Raw genomic sequence first — 19,681 nt, 5'->3', positions numbered from 1 at the left:
GCTATGTTATGCATTTTTGGCAGGACCATTAGAGTGATATCATGTCTTTCTCAGTGCATCAGATATTTATATCTTTTTAAAAAATATTTATTTTTTAGTTGTAGTTGGACATAATACCTTATTTTTTTGATTTATTTTTATGTGATACTGAGGATTGAACCCAGGGCCGCGCACCTGCGGGGCGAGTGCTCTGCTACTGAGCCAAAACTCCAGTCCTGATGTTTATATCTTTGCCCCATTACTAATAATTTTGTTCACTTTGGTCATACATGTAAGGTGGTTTCTGCTGTTTTGTTTTTGTTTTTGTTTTGGTACTGGATATTGAACTCAGGGGCACTTTACCACATCCCTAGTCCTTTATTTTATTTTATTTTGAGGCAGGATCTCACTAAATTGCAGAGGTTGACCTGGAACTTTCTGTCCTCTTGCCTCATCCTCCTGAGTCTCTGGATAAGTATCTTTTAAGGACATACTTTGAAATTATTTAAATTTACATCTCTCATCGAGTTTTCATGTTCACTTTTCTCATCTGATGATTGGGGTGGGGGTGGTAATGGGAATTAAACCCAGGGGTGTTTACCATTAAGTTACATCCACAGACCTTTTTCGAGACAGGGTCTTGCTACATTGCTAGGCTGATCCTCTTGCTTTAGTCTCCTGGGTTGCTGAGATTACAGGCATGCACCTCTGCACCTAGCCATCCATTGATTTTTGCCTGTAATAATTAATTGTAATGTTTACCAAGAGATTTTTTTCCTTATTCTATCATGTCTCTTTCATTTATTATTTGGCATCCTACTGTAATAAAATTTTATTATTTATTTACCTCACTACGGTCTAATGGATTTTAAGATTATTTGGTAGAATATAGTCCTTTATTATTTATTTTCATACTCAAATTATGCCATATTTTACAAGGCCACTGCAGTGTTGTTTCAATTTATTTAAGTATTCTGAAAATATGGAATACTACTACTATTCACTAAAATTAATGAGGGTAGCTTAATAGTATACTAATGTCTTTCTATTTATGGATAAAATGTTAAAGAGGATTTAATCAAGATTCTTTTTTTTTTTCCAAGTCTGATATCGACATATATTTGGAAGTTCGTACATATAAAACGTAGAATTCTAAGTGTATTCTACTTTTAAACTTACGTGTTTCACGTTTCAGGGCTGGGGTTGTGGCTTAGTGATAGAGCACTCACCAGCACAGGTGAGGCACTGAGTTCAATCCTCAGCACCACATTAAAAAAAATAAATAAATAAAAAGTATAGTGTCTACCAACAACTAAAAAAATTTAAAAAAAAAACCTTATATGTTTCATAGAAGAATATGAATACTGCCAGAAATAGAATCCTGCAGACTTTATTTTAAAACCTATAATTTTTAGGTTCGGTGTTTTTATTTTTAAAGATTTTATTTTTAATCATGGTTAAAAGGAAAGCAAAAACTTTCTCATTAGTAGTGGATTGGAATTAAAGATGGTTTTGTTTCTAATGTCTTTACCTTTTCTTCACAGGAGGAGAACTATTTATGCAGTTAGAAAGAGAGGGAATATTTATGGAAGACACAGCTTGGTAAGTGAAATTTTGTGGTTGCATGAATTTAGATGATGATTCACATCATTAAAAGCAAAGCCCCATTCCTACTGTGGGCAGCCACATGATTCAATAAATTGATCTGGAGCCAGTCAGTAACTCAGAACCTCAAGGGGGAGAACTAGCTCTGGGACCTGGCAGCTATTGGAGGTCACATCATTCCTTTGCCCCCAGGCCTTGGGTGGACGGCTCTTCACACCAGTTGTTCCTAACAGAATCATTCTCATTGCGACTTTCTTTCCTTGAATTGGTAAGCTGCCTGCCTTGGCTGTGGGTGAGTGTGGTTTTCCAGTGAAACTTTATGTGTGGAACAGTGGAAAGTATCAGAAATCATCTCCTCTTTTTTTTAGACTTTCCAGTTCCCAAGGTGCAATCTTAGGGAGGTGATAAGCCTGCACATATCATCTGTGGATTGGTTATGTAGCCAGAATGGGATCTACCCTCCTATTCGTAAGATGGCATCTGCTTCAAATTAAAAATATACACATCCTTTTGTGAAGCGACAGTATTGGGTAACAATAAATCAGTTTATCCTACACATTAATTGAATAGAAAACAACACTTAAATGTTTTTTCTACCTTAATTACCAAACTGCATTCCATTGTTTAATTTCAGGCCTTTTCTAACACAGAAGCTGCATTTAAGAGCCTTAGGGATGAAGTGCCCTTTTTTGGAGGAGGCTCTCTGAGCCATGTTGGAGGCTGTATTTGTGGTCGTGCTGGCTGTGAAACTGCCTCAGTCCTCTAGGACACACCCTCTCCATCCTGGAGTAATCTGCAGGATTGCAACCTTGTTATGCAGCCAGTATTGCAGTGCCTTGTGCTTTTCGAATCCAGACAGGGTTGATTCAGCCCTTTATTCTTTTGAGGTAGATAAATTTGAGTGTAACACAGTTTATAGTTGTGGGCTGGCTGGAAAGAGGGAGGGCAGGTACTGTGGGCATCTGTCTATAAATATACAGTTGTATTAAATAAGGGATGAATGGGTTTTAAGGGTCAGATTATAAGGTAACTTTTAAAATCAAGACTTGATCTCTGAGAAAAAAGTTCCTGTTTCCTGTGGGATATTAAAGTTGAGGGTGGGTGGGAGGAATTTGCTTTGATCTGAATGACTGTTGACCTAATTCCTACACAGAACAGAACATGATCAGTGACAGTTTAGTATATCCTGAATATCTTTGCATTTTTAGCAGTATATTCTAATGGCAAAATAAAAAGTTTTTATAATTTCACTAAAATGAGTGAAACATAAATGTCCCATGCCTTTGGCAGCATCCTATGCCATCTCTTTTCCACATACATCCCCTCACCCCTCTAATTTGGTCTTTGGTGCATGTCTGTTTCTTTCAAGGAATTTTGCTCCATACATAAACTGCATTGGGTAGATTACTCTTTTAATTTTATTAAATCACTTTTGTTTCCAGCTTTTACTTGGCAGAAATCTCCATGGCTTTGGGGCATTTACATCAAAAGGGAATCATCTACAGAGACCTGAAGCCGGAGAACATCATGCTTAATCACCAAGGTGGAGATATATTATAAATAGTTCTGCAGTAAATAATCATCTTAAAATTCTCCCACATGGGTCATGTCCATTTTCAAAGTCCCAATATCATCTTTTATTATGCATTTCCTTCCTTGGAATTTGTGGCATAATCATAGTTGATGTCTAAGTATTTAGGTAGTTAGGGTAGATGAGAGTAAAGGAAGTTGAAGCTAATAGCCCCTCTTTTTTGGTGGCACATGGGGATTGAACTCAGGGATCCTACAACCAAGCTACATTCTCAGCCTTTTTTTATGTTTGGGGTGCAGTTTTTTGGTAAATTGTTGAGGCTGGCCTCAAACTTGCAATCCTCCTGACTCAACCTTCAGAGTCCCTGGGATTATTGCCTGACATTTGATTATTGCCACCATGCCTGTCAAGAGCTACTCTTTTCTTTCTTTTTTTGAGGGGGTGGGAGTGAGGGGTATAGGGATTGAACACAGGGGTACTTAACCACTAAGGCATATCCCCAGCCAAGGAGCTACTTTTTATAGCTTTTCTTTTCTTTTTAAATCTGTATGTTGTGTTTTGAAAATAATATTAGAAGCAATACTTTTGTTTCTGGTGTAGTGGTACTAGGGATTGAATCTAAGGGCACTCCACCACTGAGCTAGACCCCCAGCCTTTATTTATTTATTTTAGTACTGAGGATTTAACCCAAGGGCACTTTACCTTTTTTTATTTTTTTAATTTGAGACAGGGTTTCACTAAGTTTCTGAGAGTATTGCTGAGTAGCTGAGGCTGGCCTGGAAGTTGAGATCCTCTTGCCTTAGCCTCCTGAGTTGTTGGGATTACTGATGTGTGCCACCACACAGGACTCCCAACCATTGTTAATTATTTTTTAAAAATTTTTTAAAAATATATTTTTTTTAGCTGTTGAAGGACCTTTATTTATTTGTTTATACATGAGAATTGTTTAATTTATTTAATTGTTTTTTAATTTATTTATTTGTTTATACAATGAGAATTGAACCCAGTGCGTCACACATGCTAGGGAAGCGCTCCACAACTAAGCCACAACCCCAGCCCACTGTTTATTTTTATTTTGTGCCAGGTCTTAGTAAATTGTTGAGGCTGGCATCGAACTTGTAGTCCTCCTGCCTCAGGCTCCTGAGTTGCTGAGATTATAGGTGTGTACCACCATGCTCAGCTGGAAGTAACATTTTTATGATAATTTTTTCTAATGCTGGAAAAAGGAAAGAAGTGAAATTGAACCAAAGTATGTGATAGAGCCTTGGAAATAAAATGTTTAGTAAGCATCAGTTAATTCTTGTTGTTTTGTTACAACAAATATAAACATCAAGAGACTAATATTCTTTACAGCTGTAGGCATATCAAAGTGATCCTTGACTACAACTGCATGATACTATAGATAACTCAATGTATTCTGTAGTCATCTGGGTTGGGTAGACTTGGCAGTTCACTCACACTCCAAAGGAGGAAGCAGCAGAACAGAGTACCTAAGGGAGCTGGCAGAAGCTTCTGATCTTAAATGTCTACAAAATTATCCATGAGATAGTTAACTGTTTCAGATTTTTGGGCACAAAATGGTGCATGGACAACTGGGGTCAATATAAATGTTCCAAATAGTGCTGCTTTTTTTTTTTTTTTTTAAGAGAAATGATAGGGCTGGGGATGTGGCTCAAGCGGTAGCGCGCTTGCCTGGCATGCGTGCGACCCGGGTTCGATCCTCAGCACCACATACCAACAAAGATGTTGTGTCCGCCGAGAACTAAAAAATAAATATTAAAAATTCAAAAAAAAAAAAAAGAGAAATGATAATTAACTAAGCACATCATGAGAATCAGTATCTTTACCTTTCTCCCACTTCCCATCAGCCCCTATCCCCAAAATTGGATTCTGATTCTATAATTCTAAGGCAAAGGATAAAATAGGGAAGTGATGAAATGGTAAAATTCTTTGATCCATGAGTTTGAGTACATCAGGTGGTTCTATGAAAATAAAGTCCATAATTCTCTTCTATGTCATTATATAGTATATATCTACTTTGGAATTAATAGGCTACTACCTTTTCTTTTCTCTGAAATGAACCTAGAATATCAGGGCCCCTGGTGTTGATCAAATGACAGTTCAGTAAATCTAAACTTGAACTAAAATGATCTTTGTGAAAGGTGGAACTCCACTTTCTGGAGCAGAGACGATTATCCATGCCAAATTTATTTATTTATTTATTTATAGTTTTTAGTTATAGGTGGATGCAATATCTTTATTTTATTTTTATGTGGTGCTGAGGATTGAACCCAGTGCCTACGCATGGTAGGAGAGCCCTCTACCTCTGAGCCACAACTCCAGCCCTCCCATGCCAATTTTAATTCTTCCTCCTAACTACTAGTAATTTGACAGTAAGTCATTTCATTTCTTTAACTGGAAGCATTTGGCAGAGAAATTATGTTATAATGACTTTTTGAGATCATTTTAAGAACTCTCAAGTTCATTGTGATATAGCTGAACTTGACAATGAACTTGACAGCTCCACCCATAACTTTCATTTAAAAGGTACAGAATATGTTTGTTAGGTTCTGTGAACTTAAACTAGACTTCAGAAAGAGGCTTTCCTAATACTTTCCTTTTTTCAGAATGGAAGAGGACTCTACATATAGGTAAAGGCAGAACCTTAGACAAGCTGTTCCACTTCTTCTGTTTTATCTTTACTAGATTATATCATTGGCAAAAAAATGATTCTGTCCTAACCTTAAAGAATTAGCACTCCATCTTATGAGTAGCACCTAATTAGTTCTTGATATTGTCAAGGTGAAGGCAAGGAAAAGTTAAATGGATAGATTTTCTTGTTTTGTATGATATGTTCAAACACTGCATATACTTAAAGCTCTCAGAATAATCATGTTTTAATCTTTTATTGTAGGTCATGTGAAATTAACAGACTTTGGACTATGCAAAGAATCTATTCATGATGGAACAGTCACACACACATTTTGTGGAACAATAGAATACATGTGAGCTGCATGTTAAAAGAAAATATAACTGGTTTGGGGGTAATATCTAACTTTTACATGATTTAAGTAATAGTGAGTTAGTTTTCTATAGTATCATTGACTTTTATATTGTTTTTAAAATTGTAATTCAGATAATATGCAAATGGGTGAATTTTTAGGCTTTTGTTTTTCTCATTATAGGGCCCCTGAAATCTTGATGAGAAGTGGCCACAATCGTGCTGTGGATTGGTGGAGTTTGGGAGCATTAATGTATGACATGCTGACTGGAGCAGTAGGTGCACAGTTAAAAGTTGCATGTATTAAGATCTGTGTCAAATAGTTATTAAACCACTACAGCAAGAGACCTTCCCTTTACTTACAGAAAATGTCACAAGTAAAGTTATTTTCAAACCCAAAGATTTGTTTATCAGCAGTTTAACTCTTGTAATGTTTTATAATTATATAGGATTCTTTTTTTTTTTTTTTTTTTTTTTTTTTGGTACTGGGAATTGAACTCAGGGGTGTTTTACCACTGGCTACACTCTCAGTCCTTTTATTGTTTTTATTTTATTTTGAGACAGGTTCTCACCAAGTTTCTGAGGTTCATGTTAAGTTGCTTGGCAGGCTCCCAAGTTGCTGGGATTACAAGCATGCACCACTGAACCCATCAGGATTTCATGCCCCTTTTTTTGGTACCAGGGATTGAACCCAAGGGTGCATAACCACTGAGTCATATCCTCAGCCCCTTTTTAAAATTTTTTACTTCAAGACAGGATCTCACTAGGTTGCTTATAGCCTCGTTAAGTTGCTGAGGCTGGCTTTGAACCTGTGATCCTCCTGCCTCAGCCTTCTGAGTTGCTGGGATTACAGCATGCTCTACCATGCCCTACTGGATTCCACACTTTTTAAAAACATTTTTATTTAAATGATTTATGTCATGGCAATCCCGTGAAATAGATGTAAGATTATCTAATGAGTTATTTTAGAAAAGGAGGAATGAAAGCATAAAATTCTATGCCTCATTGCTAATCACATGGCAAGTTAACAGAAGAAACCCAGTCTTCCGTACTGGGCATTGATATACCATTGCTTTAAAACTACAGGTCTTTAGTAGTTAGCTCATTTCACAACATATATTTTTGATCGATACAAATGATTGATTAATTTAAGAAATGGATAATATCATTTAATATTTTTTGTGTGCTATTTTTTCTCATTCTTTTCTACCTTTAGCCTCCATTCACTGGGGAGAATAGAAAGAAAACAATTGACAAAATCCTCAAATGTAAACTCAATTTGCCTCCCTACCTCACACAAGAAGCCAGAGATTTGCTTAAAAAGGTAGGGTTCTTTTTATTTTATTGTTTTGTAATGCTGGGAATAAAACCTAGGGCCTCACACATGCTGGGCAAGTGCTGTACCACTGAACTATATCCCTAATCCATGGGTAGAGTTCTTTTTTTTTTTTTTTTTAATTAGTTACACATGACAGTACAATGATCTTGACATTTGAATCAAATGGGGTATAATTTCTCATTTTTCTGATTGTACAGGTTGCAGAATCACATTGATCATACAGTCACCTATATACAAACAGCAATAATAATGTCTATTTTATTCTGCTGCCCTTCCTATCATGGGTAGAGTTCTTAAAAAGGCAAACTATAAACCTCAATAACTAGAATTGTAGTTAACTAGTTAGGATTTGTCACATATTTTGAATAAAAATCATACATAAATATTGAACCAAAAAGCCTGAAGTTTTTGAAAATAAAGAACAAATTTAAAGATTTTATTTTTGTTCTCAAACAATATTTGTTAGTTATGAATAAATTACATTTGCTCAAGGCAAAATAGAAAACAAATTCTAAAAAGAAAAAAGCATTCAATTTAAGTAAGTTTCTTCATTAGTACTTTTTTCCTCCCTAAAGCTGCTGAAAAGAAATGCTGCTTCTCGACTTGGAGCTGGTCCTGGGGACGCTGGAGAAGTTCAAGTAGGGATTGGCATGTTTGATGTTTTGGGAGAAGATGATGCCTAATTTTATTTATGTGTGAGGTTGAATGTAGTTGCTTATCAGTTTAGCTTATTTTGTGACTTATAACATCAAAAAGGTGGTTTATTTGTCATTTCTGTAAAGTCTAATCCCCTTAACTTTTTCTGTTCTTTTTTCCTAGGCTCATCCATTCTTCCGACATATTAATTGGGAAGAACTTCTGGCTCGGAAGGTGGAGCCTCCCTTTAAACCTCTGTTGGTATGTATATATGAAAGCATATACTTTGAGGGATCTGGTACTTTTTTAGGGTAAGAAAAAAATTTCAGAACAGTCAGAAACATTACATTTATTAAATTTCAAAGGCACATTGATCTGTCCTCTCTTTTTAGAATTTTTGTATTATCTTTTCAAGAACTAATGCCGGTTGGCATTCAATGATAAAGTTGACTTTAATATTTCAAGACGATGGGACTTACTGGGCATGGTAGCACACACCTGTAATCTCAGTGGCTTGGGAGGCTGAGGCAGGAGGATTTCAAGTTTGAGACCAGCCTCAGTAACTTAGCAAGGCCCTGTCTCAAAAATCAAAAGGGCTGGGGATGTTGCTCAGAGGTAAAGCACCCCTATGTTCAGTCCCCAATACCAAAAAAAAAAAAAAAAACGGTTGGGATTTTTTTATTTTTCCTTTTTTGCTTTATTTGGTTTTGCTTAATTCAACCCCATTTTAAATATGATTCTCTGGGAACATTTTCTTCAAAATATAGAATATGTATGAATTATTTTTCTAACCTTACCATAAAAAAAATGCCACAAAGTGGGTGGTTTGACAAAAATTTATTTTTCTGTTGATCTGGAAGCCACAAGTCTGAGATCAAGTTGGCAGGATTGACTCATTATGAGCAAGACTGTTCCTTGTCTCCCTATGCTGGCAATCTTTGTCATTGTTTGGCTTTTAGGCACATCACCTGGATTTATTTGTCTATGTAATCAAATGATGTTCTACCTGTGTGCATATCTGTGCCTAGATTTCTCTTTTTTTATAAGGACAGCAATCATATTGGATTAGGGTCCCTTCCTCATCTTTACTGATCACATTCTACAACAACCCTTATCAGATAAGGTCACATTCTGAAGAACTGGGGGTTAGAACTTCAGCATATGAATTTAGGGATAGTACACAATTCAGTTGATAATAATATGCTGATATATAAATGAGTATTTGTTCTTTCCTCCTACCTCAGAACCTGAAAAAAATGATAGTTTTTTTTTTTTTCTGTTTCTTGGGATGTAGGTGAAGGAAGAGGAGGAAGATAATGATAATGATAATGATGATTTGGTTATAAAGCACAAGTTGACCTGCTTTAAAATGTTGGCATGTGGGCTGGGGATGTGGCTCAAGCGGTAGCGCACTCGCCTCGCATGCGTGCGGCCGGGGTTCGATCCTCAGCACCACATACCAACAAAGATGTTGTGTCTGCCGAGAACTAGAAAATAAATATTAAAAATTCTCTCTCTCTCTCTTCTCTCTCACTCTCTCTTTAAAAAAATAAATAAATAAAATAAAATAAAATGTTGGCATGTACAATTGTAAGGAGAAAAATCAACTAACATGCTTCCTGCCCAGAATCAAAGTGTTCAGTTTGTTTAAGCATAAACATGAACATGACCACTATGCTACCATCACACCTAAAAAGTTGATAATTTCCCCAGTTGTTTCCTTTTATTTTTTTAATCCTATTAGCTTCTTTAATAAGGTTTCAATCACAGTCTATACATAGTTTGCTGTTTCTTTTATAGATAGCCCCTTTCCAGTCTTCCCTTGGGGATTTATTGAAGAAACTCTTCATCCTCATGGCATCATTGACCATGTTCATGTTTCCTGTATTTTTTTTATTTAGTTATAGATGGACACAATACCAATATTTATGTGGTGCTGAGGATTGAACCCAGTGCCTCACGAATGCTAGGCGAGCACTCTACCACTGAGCCCCAGCCCCAGCCCAGTTTCCTGTATTTTCAAAAACTGATTGTTAGATTTAGGTGCTTGATCTGATTTAGATTAAACTCTTGGTATTATATGCTTTGATAAGGAGGCCTAATTTGTAGTTGTATTTTTTTCCAGTGATCTTTGATTAATGCCTATGTCATTATTTCTTAACCAAGGGTAATTTTTGGTGGTGGGTACTTGGGATAGAACCCAGTGTGCTCTACCCCTGAGCTACACTCCATACCCTCTTTATTTATTTTGAGACAGGGTTTGCTAAGTTACCAAGTTTGGCCTTGAATTTGAAATTCTCCTACATCAGCCTCCAGAGTCATTGGGAATACAGGCGTGCACCACCATTCCCATGCCAGTGGCAATTTGGCAATGTCTAGAAACATTTTGTTTGTCACAGTTTGAAGGAGAGGATAATAACTAGTACATGGGGGCTAGAATAGGACAGCCCTCTATTACAAAGATTTTTCAAGCCCAAAATGTCAATAGTGTTGAGATTGAGAAAAATCTAGCATAGTTCCATGATTACATTAATGGTTTGCAAAATGGTTTGTTCTTTTATGTTTATTTTTTATTCCCTGGAATTTTTCTTTTTGGGGGTGAGAGGATTCTGGGGATTGAACTCAGGAGCACTCAACCACTGGGCCCCATCTCCAGCCCTATTTTATATTTTATTTAGAAACAGTATATTACTGAGTTGCTTAGTGACTCACCATTGCTGAGGATGGCTTTGAACTTGTGATCCTCCGGCTTCAGCCTCCCAAGCTACTGGGATTACAGATGTGCACCACATCACCTGGCTGGAATTTTTCTTTCTTTTCTTTCTTTTTTTTTTTTTAATTTGTTGTTTTTAGGTATACATGACAGTAATGTGTATTTTGTGGTTTTTTTTTTTTTAAAGAGAGAGTGAGAGACAGTGAGAGAGAGAGGGAGAGAGAGAGAGAGAATTTTAATATTTATTTTTTAGTATTTGGCGGACACAACATCTTTGTTTGTATGTGGTGCTGAGGATCGAACCCAGGCCGCACGCATGCCAGACGAGCGAGCTACCGCTTGAGCCACATCCCCAGCCCCGTGTATTTTGACATATTATGCATACATGGAGTTACAACCCATTCCAATTGGTATCACATTCTTGTGGTTGTATGTGATGTGGAGTTACACTGGTCATGTATTTATATATTGGAATTTTTCAATAAAAAGAGACTCTCATCATTTGTTTGGTTACCCAAGGTGCAGTTCATACAGGAGAGACAGGATTGATTCTTTCCCAGTTTTCAAAATAATGGATTAGTTCCCTAGCATCTTCCTGAACTTGACTTGAATTAAAAAAAAAAAATTTAGTATCATGAATCCATGCATTTTAACATATTTGCATTTCAATACATTGTAGTTTATTGATGCTAACTTTTTCCAATTTTTATTTGACATGACTACATTCTCTGCTATTGCTCTAGAGTGCAAAACAAGGAAATTGATATTCTGTGTATATCTTATACATTTTCTTCCCTACACCTGGAATTAGCCATTTCTCCAAGGAGTGCTCATTCTTCCTCCTAGTCGAAAGTGGAGACATTGGGCTCTAAGAGTTCTCAATATTACTAGGTTGACCATTGTTACTATATTAAACTCCATTCTCAGCCCCTAACTGGAGCATCTTACAGGTGTGGCTTTACTCTTCTCTAATAGTCTTTTAGGGGCTGGGGATATAGCTCAGTTGGAGAGTGCCTGCCAAGCATTTACAAGGCCCTGGGTTCAATCCCCAGCATCACCAAAAAAAAAAAAAAAAAAAAAAAGTCTAGATTCATTTCAAACCTGCCAATAGTCAGCTAAGCAAATTTTCTGAGTCTCAACAGGGATTTAGCCAGTGGATTAGACAGAATTGAAGATTTCTAAGAGGGAAAGGGAAAAATTAATATTTACATATTTAATAGGAATGATAACTATATATTAGAATCTATTTCAATGCATATGTAGAATGTGAAGATGTAATTTGACTGTTGATACTTTCCAACTGCATTTTTTCTTTAGTCTGTGCCAAAAACTATTCTGATATTTTATGACAGTCAACCCTCGCGAAAAGAGCTTTTTGTACAGCTTGCAACAAACACAGTTGGTTGACATATGTAATATACTGTTCATCATTTTCTAATTCTTTTGTTTTCATAAAGCAATCCGAAGAGGATGTGAGTCAGTTTGATTCAAAGTTTACACGTCAGACACCTGTTGACAGCCCAGATGACTCAACTCTCAGTGAAAGTGCCAACCAGGTCTTTCTGGTAAGTAAAAAAAATTTCCATGTAGCCATGGGAAATTTAAATAGAAGAATGGGTTTTTTTTTTTTTTTTCAAGTTGTTGATGACCTTTATTATTTATTTGTTTGCTTATTTATTTATATGCAGTGCTGAGAGTCAAACCCAGTGCCTCATACATACTAGGCAAATGCTGAGCCACAATAACATTGGTACCTACAAAATTTATTTTGATAAGCTAACACTCCATTTTAGCAATTAAAGTGTGAATTGTGATTCTTTTCAATGTATGATTTCTTTTTTGGTTGAGCAACTGACTTAAAATGATGTTTGGCTTGGCACTGCAACCCAAAACCACACAGCCATTGCAAATGGGAAAAAAGCTTTTAATTTTTTCCAGAACAGCAGTAGATTGCTGGTAGTCTTAACTAAGTCTGTAGGGGATCCATAATGTCAACTGTGAATATTTGACATCAGAATAGAGTATCATTTGTGGTAATAATTATTCTTTCATGTAGAAGTACTTAAATGTGCTATGCCCCCAACCACAAGATCTGTTTACGTTATTATTCTTTTTCCAGTACTGGGGATTAAACCCAGGGATGCTTTATCACTGGACTACATCCCCACCCTTTTTTATGTTTTTATTTCGAGACAGGGTCTCACTGAGTTGCTTAGGCTGGCCTCAAATTCTCCTGCCTTAGCCTTCTGAGTTTCTGGGAATAGTTTTGTGCTACCATGCCTGACTTCCAGGATACACACATACGCATCTCTCTCTTTTAATTAGAGCATTATAGTATAAATAGTAGCTAAGCTTATCCTGAATGCATGGAATCTGACCCACTCCTTCAGTCCTGATCCCTCCCCCCTCCCCCACTCTCCCACCCTACGCCCTTAATACATTGATCTTCCCTTATCCATCCTTCCCAAGATGTCTTTAAAAATTATTATTTTTTGATTCTTTTTTTATTATTATTAGTTGTTCAAAACATTACAAAGCTCTTGACATATCATATTTCATAAATTTGATTCAAGCAGATTATGAACTCCCATTTTTACCCCGTATACATATTGCAGATTCACATCGGTTCCACATCCACTTTTTTACATACTGCCATACTAGTGTCTGTGGTATTCTGCTGCCTTTCCTATCCTCTACTATCCCTCCTCTCCTCCCCTCCCCTCCCCTCTCCTCCCATCTTCTCTCTCTACCCCATCTACTGTAATTCATTTCTCTCTTGTTTTTTTCCTTCCCCTGACTTCCTCTTATATATAATTTTGTATAACAATGAGGGTCTCCTTCCTTTACCATGCAATTTCCCTTCTCTCTCTTTTTCCCTCCCCCCTCTCGACCCTGTTTAATGGTGATCTTCTTCTCATGCTCTTCCTCCCTATTCTGTTCTTGATTGCTCTCCTTATATCAAAGATGACATTTGGCATTTGTTTTTTAGGGATTGGCTAGCTTCACTTAGCATAATCTGCTCTAGTGCCATCCATTTCCCTGCAAATTCCATGATTTTGTCATTTTTTAGTGCAGAGTAATACTCCATTCTTTATAAATGCCACATTTTTTTTTATCCATTCATCTATTGGAGGGCATCTAGGTTGGTTCCACAGTCTAGCTATTGTGAATTGTGCTGCTATGAACATCAATGTAGCAGTATCCCTATAGTACACTCTTTTAAGGTCTTCAGGGAATAGTCTGAGAAGGGCAATAGCTGGGTCAAATGGTGGTTCCATTCCCAGCTTTCCCAGGAATCTCCATACTGCTTTCCAAATTGGCCACACCAATTTACAGTCCCACCAGCAATGTACAAGTGTACCCTTTTCCCCACATCCTCGCCAGCACTTGTTGTTTGACTTCATAATGGCTGCCAATCTTACTGGAGTGAGATGGTATCTTAGGGTGGTTTTGATTTGCATTTCTCTGATTGCTAGAGATGGTGAGCATTTTTTCATGTACTTGTTGATTGATTGTATGGCCTACTCTAAGAAGTGTCTGTTCAGGTCCTTGGCCCATTTGTTGATTGGGTTATTTGTTATCTTATTGTTTAATTTTTTGAGTTCTTTGTATACTCTGGATATTAGGGCTCTATCTGAAGTGTGAGGAGTAAAAATTTGTTCCCAGGATGTAGGCTCCCTATTTACCTCTCTTATTGTTTCTCTTGCTGAGAAAAAACTTTTTAGTTTAAGTAAGTCCCATTTGTTGATTCTTTTTATTAACTCTTGTGCTATGGGTGTCCTATTAAGGAATTTGGAGCCCGACCCCACAATATGTAGATTGAAGCCAACTTTTTCTTCTATCAGATGCAGAGTCTCTAATTTGATATCAAGCTCCTTGATCCATTTTGAGTTAACTTTTGTGCATGGCGAGAGAAGGGGATTCAGTTTCATTTTGTTGCATATGGATTTCCAGTTTTCCCAGCACCATTTGTTGAAGATGCTATCCTTCCTCCATTGCATGCTTTTAGCCCCTTTATCAAATATAAGATAGTTGTAACTTTGTGGATTAGTCTCTGTGTCCTCTATTCTGTACCATTGGTCCACCCGCCTGTTTTCTTTAAAAATTATTTTAAAAATAGGGCCTGCAGGTATACTCAGTGGTAGAGTCTGTGGGTAACGTGTGAGGCTCTGTGTTCAATCTCCAGCACTGCCAGGGGGATAAAAAGTTGATATCCCACCTACCTGAAGATTTTGTTTCTAGCAACTGCAGGTCATCAAAATTTAAAATTCGATTGTAAGAGTCCGTCATAGAATTAAAAGAAATTCAAAGATAATTAAGATGCAGTGGGGCTTCTTGGTAGTTACAACTTTGTACTAGAACATATAGAGAAATGACCTCTGAAGTCACAAAGCATATTCATTGCAGAATCATACCTTACTCTTTAGGACTTCACCTAGAGCCTGTTAAGCCTACTGTAATGTGTATTCTCACTCATTGCCAATGATAAATAGGAGAAAAGCTAGGCCTGAGACTGATTGTAAGAGATTGAACATTCACAGCAAGGACAGTGGCAGCTGGTAGCCCAATAGCAAGGTCCAAGGCAGAATTAAAGCTAATAAAATTGCATTTTTGCCCTTTACAGTTGAGGAGTTTTGTAATGTCGATACTTGTTCACCAAAAAAAAAAAAAAAAAAAATCTGGGGCTGGGTATGTAGGAATGTTGGAGTGCTTGCCTAGCATGCATGAGGCCCTGTGGGTTTAATCCCTAGTACCACAAGGAAAAAAAAAATCTTTCTAATCATTGGTGCAAAACCAGAACAATCACTCATGCCATGTCTGAAGATTTTAGTTTTACTGTGGTCTAATGAAGAGAAATTGTTTTGGGAGTGATAATCTTGGTTGCTTATATGCATATGTCTGGAAACATGCATTTCCTTTGTATTTTTTTCAGTTTGCAATATCTTAATGTAACCTATATTTTTCCTATTTTCCTACTCCTAAAAATAGGGTAGAGTTTTTTTGGTTTTTTTAACCCAATGCCTTTATTTTTATGTGGTGCTGAGAATCTAAGCCCAGTCCCGCCCTTGCCCATGCTAGGCAATCACTCTACCGCTGAGCCACAATCCCAGCCCCAAGTAGAGTTTTGTTTGTTGGATTTTCCTTACTTTAAAAAATACACCTGGGCTGGAGTTGTTGCTCAGTGGTAGACTGCTCTCTTAACATGCATGAAACACTGGATTCGATCCTCAGCACCACATAAAAATAAAAAAAATAAAGGTATTGTGTCCACCTACAACTAAAAAGTAAATATTCTTCAAAAATACACTTATATTTTTTGCAGTGCTAAGGATTGAATCCAAGGCCTTGCCCATGTGAGGCAGGCACTCTTGAGAGTGCACAACTAGCCCAGCATTGGTGATTTTAGTTGTGCATCATTATATTGGTGTGTCAGAGACTAGACACCCATTTTCTTTTCTTTTTTTTTTTTAATATTTTTTTAATTGTAGATGGACACAATACCTTTATTTTATTTATTATTTTTATGTGGTGCTGAGGATAGAACCCAGTGCCTCACACATGGTAGGCAAGCACTCTCCCACTGAGCTACAACCCTGGCCCTGGACACCCATTTTCTTGATGTATGTGTCAAAATGCCATTCTGTAGTTCACTGTTAACTGTCTTTCAGGGTTTTACATATGTGGCTCCATCTGTACTTGAAAGTGTGAAAGAAAAGTTTTCCTTTGAACCAAAAATTCGATCTCCACGAAGATTTATTGGCAGCCCACGAACACCTGTCAGGTATTTCAGACTGTTATTCTCAGGTTTTTTTGTTCGTTTGTTTTTTTCCTTAAACCTAGAAGAGCATTGCTTAAGAAACTTATGTCAAGTAAAATAAATGAAAGTTTGTCATATTCTCTTTGGTTAATGTAATCACAGCATCTATGTCATCTCAAATTGCAAAGGACTAGTCTAACAATAGATCAGTCACATGCTAGTTTACATTTCCCTCCTGAAAGTAAGCTGCTATGCTGGCAAATACCCTCTTACTCCATTCACTCAACATTTATTGTGCACCAGGAGCTGGGCTGCATGTTATATGTTTTTATAGTACCTATAACAGGGGAATTGTCCCTGCCCTGATGGAGCTTACAATTTAATGGGAGTCACAGTAACAAAGATGGAAATACATACAAAAATATGTAACTATCACTAGTGCCAAGTGCTATTTAAAAAAAAAAAAAAAAAGCTGGGTACAATGGTGCATTCCTGTAATCCCAGCAACTTTCAAGGCAGAGGATCACAAGTTTGAAGCCAGCCTCAGCAACCTGGGGAGACTGTCTCAAAGTTTAAAAGGGTGGGGGATGGTGGCTGAGAATGTAGCTCAGTGGTAAAATGCCCCTGGGTTCAATCCTTGTTACCTACCCCTCAAAAAAAAAAAAAAAAAAAAAAAAAAAGTAGCAAACAGAGGAGACAACAAGGAGACTTGTACTTATAGGAATAAGAGAATGGCCTCCTGGTGAAGTAACATCTAGGAATAAAGAGCAAGAGCCAGCTATGCAAAAACAGGAGGTACAAAATGTTGCAGGCAAAAGAACAGCAAGTGAACAAGCCCAGAGGGAGAAAAAAAACTTGGCCTTTTCTTGGTGTTTTGGAGTGTGGTGAGTGAGGAGGAAAATGGCAGAAATTTGGAAAAGTGTTTTAATTTCAAATGCATTGGGAAGCTGTTTGAAGTAAGGGAGTAAAATTGTTTTAAAAATAAGGTCTGGAGATGTGGCTCAGTGGTAGAGTGCTTGCCTAGCCTGCATGAGACCGTGGGTTCGATCCTGACCACTACAAAAACAAACAAAAAAACCTGCATATCTGTTTATCACTCAGGGACTTAGAGACCAGTTAGAACACTCCAGGAATTAGTCTAGGGAAAAGATGGTACAACCAAAATTTTTGCCTTCATTGCTAATCCACACAAAAATAAATTTAAATGAAAAAAGTGTTATATGTGCCTCTCCCTTTAAATCTAAGGGAAATACTTCTTGTTGAGATGATCCTTGAGACAAATGAATGATAGCTCTTCCTTGTCTTAAAGCCCCGTCAAATTTTCTCCTGGGGATTTCTGGGCAAGAGGTGCTTCAGCCAGCACAGCAAATCCTCAGACGCCTGTGGAATACCCAATGGAAACAAGTGGAATAGAGCAGATGGATGTGACAATGAGTGGGGAAGCGTCGGCACCACTTCCAATACGACAGCCGAACTCCGGGCCATACAAAAAACAAGCTTTTCCCATGATCTCCAAACGGCCAGAGCACCTGCGAATGAATCTATGACAAAGCAATGCTTTAATTAATTTGAGGCAAAAACAAAAAAAGCAGGGGAAAAGGGATGTGTGAGCATCCTGCAAGATGAAACAAGAAGAATTAAAAATGACAGTCTCAAAGAGTCAGTGTCATTTCCTGGAATGCTTTGGAGAAAGGAAAAACAAACATGGATTTTTAAAAATCAATCAATGGTGCAAAAAACAAAACAAAACAAAAAAACTTGAGCAAAATAGTATTTCAGAACTCTTAGGCACATCAATTAATTGGTTCCTAGCAACATCTCAACCTTATCAAGGATTTTCACGTTGATGGCTGGAAACTGACAGTATTAAGAATAGGATGTTGCTTCTGAATCACTGTCAAATTCTGATTGTGTTGGAGAAGGGTTTTCCTTTCATTAGGCAAAGTATGAAATTGCCTATAATACTTGCAACTAAGGACAAATTAGCATGCAAGCTTGGTCAAACTTTTTCCAGCAACATGGAATCAAAGACAAACTTATCAATTGATGTTTTACGTGCAAACAACCTGAATCTTTTTTTTATATAAATATATATTTTTCAAATAGATTTTTGATTCAGCTCATTATGGAAAACATCCCAAACTTTAAAATGCGAAATTATTGGTGGTGTGAAGAAAGCCAGACAGCTTGTTTCTTCTCTTGATGAAATAAAAAAATGCAAATGAATCATTGTTAACCACAGCTGTGGCTCCTTTGAGGGCTTGGGGTGGACCTGGGGTTTATTTTTAGTAACCCAGCTGCAATACCTGTCTGTAATACTAGGAAAACAACAGCAACAATCTATTTAATCATTTCTACTTGCAGTACTGCTATGTGCTAAGCTTAACTGGAAGCCTTGGAATGGGCATAAATTGTATGTCCTACATTTCATCCTTGTACTGGGCCTGCATTGCACTGGAAAAAAGTCACCACCTGTTCTTATACCAGTATTTGGTTCAAGACACCAAATGTGTTCAGCCCATGGCTGAGGAAGGATGGAAGAGAGTCAGGATAAAATGCATACTGAGGGCAGCAAAATGGGGAAGATAGGAATATCCAGGGGAAGAGGGTGTTGCCATGGTCCACTCTCTGTCTAATCTCTTTATGGCAAATTGGTAAAATTTTAAGTTTTACTTCGTTTTACTGTTTTTGCTGTCTACCTTCTTTAACATTTTTTTCCTTAACAGAACAGTTTTAAAAAGGAAAAAAGGTCTAATTTTTTTCTCCTATACTGGGGCTACCTTTTTTGATTGTAAAAATACTTGATGGCCTTTTGATGAATGTCTTCCACAGTGAATAAGAAAACTTAGTGGCTTAATTTAGGGAACATGTTAACAGGACACTGTTTTTGAATTGTAACAAAATCTACATAAGTGATTTACAGGTACAAAGAATAAATAAAGGTGACTTTACCTTTCTTAAATACTTCCTGCCTTAAAGAGAGCATTTCCATGACTTTAGCTGGTCAAGGGGTTTAATATCTGCAGAGCTTTATAAAAATATATTTCAGCGCATACTGGTATAAGTAGATGATCATGCAGTTGAGTCTTACCACTTCTTTTTTGTTTGTCTTTTATAAT

At 37.0% G+C, this 19,681-nt stretch overlaps 1 protein-coding gene across 8 annotated transcripts in view; it reads left to right on the top strand.

The window, feature by feature from the left end:
* The window catches only part of Rps6kb1 (ribosomal protein S6 kinase B1), a 108,998-nt gene that overhangs the window by 30,527 nt on the left and 58,790 nt on the right, over window positions 1–19,681 (top strand). For 4 of the 8 annotated variants that reach the window (XM_026398042.2, XM_026398044.2, XM_077800907.1 and 1 more), the window contains exons 6-14: window positions 1,524–1,581; window positions 3,027–3,127; window positions 6,030–6,120; window positions 6,301–6,391; window positions 7,333–7,440; window positions 8,031–8,093; window positions 8,275–8,352; window positions 12,262–12,369; window positions 16,474–16,586. In XM_026398042.2, the coding sequence (XP_026253827.1) occupies window positions 1,524–1,581; window positions 3,027–3,127; window positions 6,030–6,120; window positions 6,301–6,391; window positions 7,333–7,440; window positions 8,031–8,093; window positions 8,275–8,352; window positions 12,262–12,369; window positions 16,474–16,586 (811 nt within the window). Of the gene's footprint in view, window positions 1–1,523; window positions 1,582–2,218; window positions 2,435–3,026; window positions 3,128–6,029; window positions 6,121–6,300; window positions 6,392–7,332; window positions 7,441–8,030; window positions 8,094–8,274; window positions 8,353–12,261; window positions 12,370–16,473; window positions 16,587–17,807; window positions 19,010–19,681 lie in introns of those variants that run through there. The other 4 variants (XM_026398039.2, XM_026398041.2, XM_026398043.2 and 1 more) reach the window with 3 other exon arrangements.

Source organism: Urocitellus parryii, chromosome 7 (assembly GCF_045843805.1).
Source record: "Urocitellus parryii isolate mUroPar1 chromosome 7, mUroPar1.hap1, whole genome shotgun sequence".
In the NCBI taxonomy this organism is placed as follows: domain Eukaryota; kingdom Metazoa; phylum Chordata; class Mammalia; order Rodentia; family Sciuridae; genus Urocitellus; species Urocitellus parryii.
The sequence above is the reverse complement of the archived record's forward strand: the minus strand, read 5'-3'. Positions and strand labels throughout refer to the sequence as shown.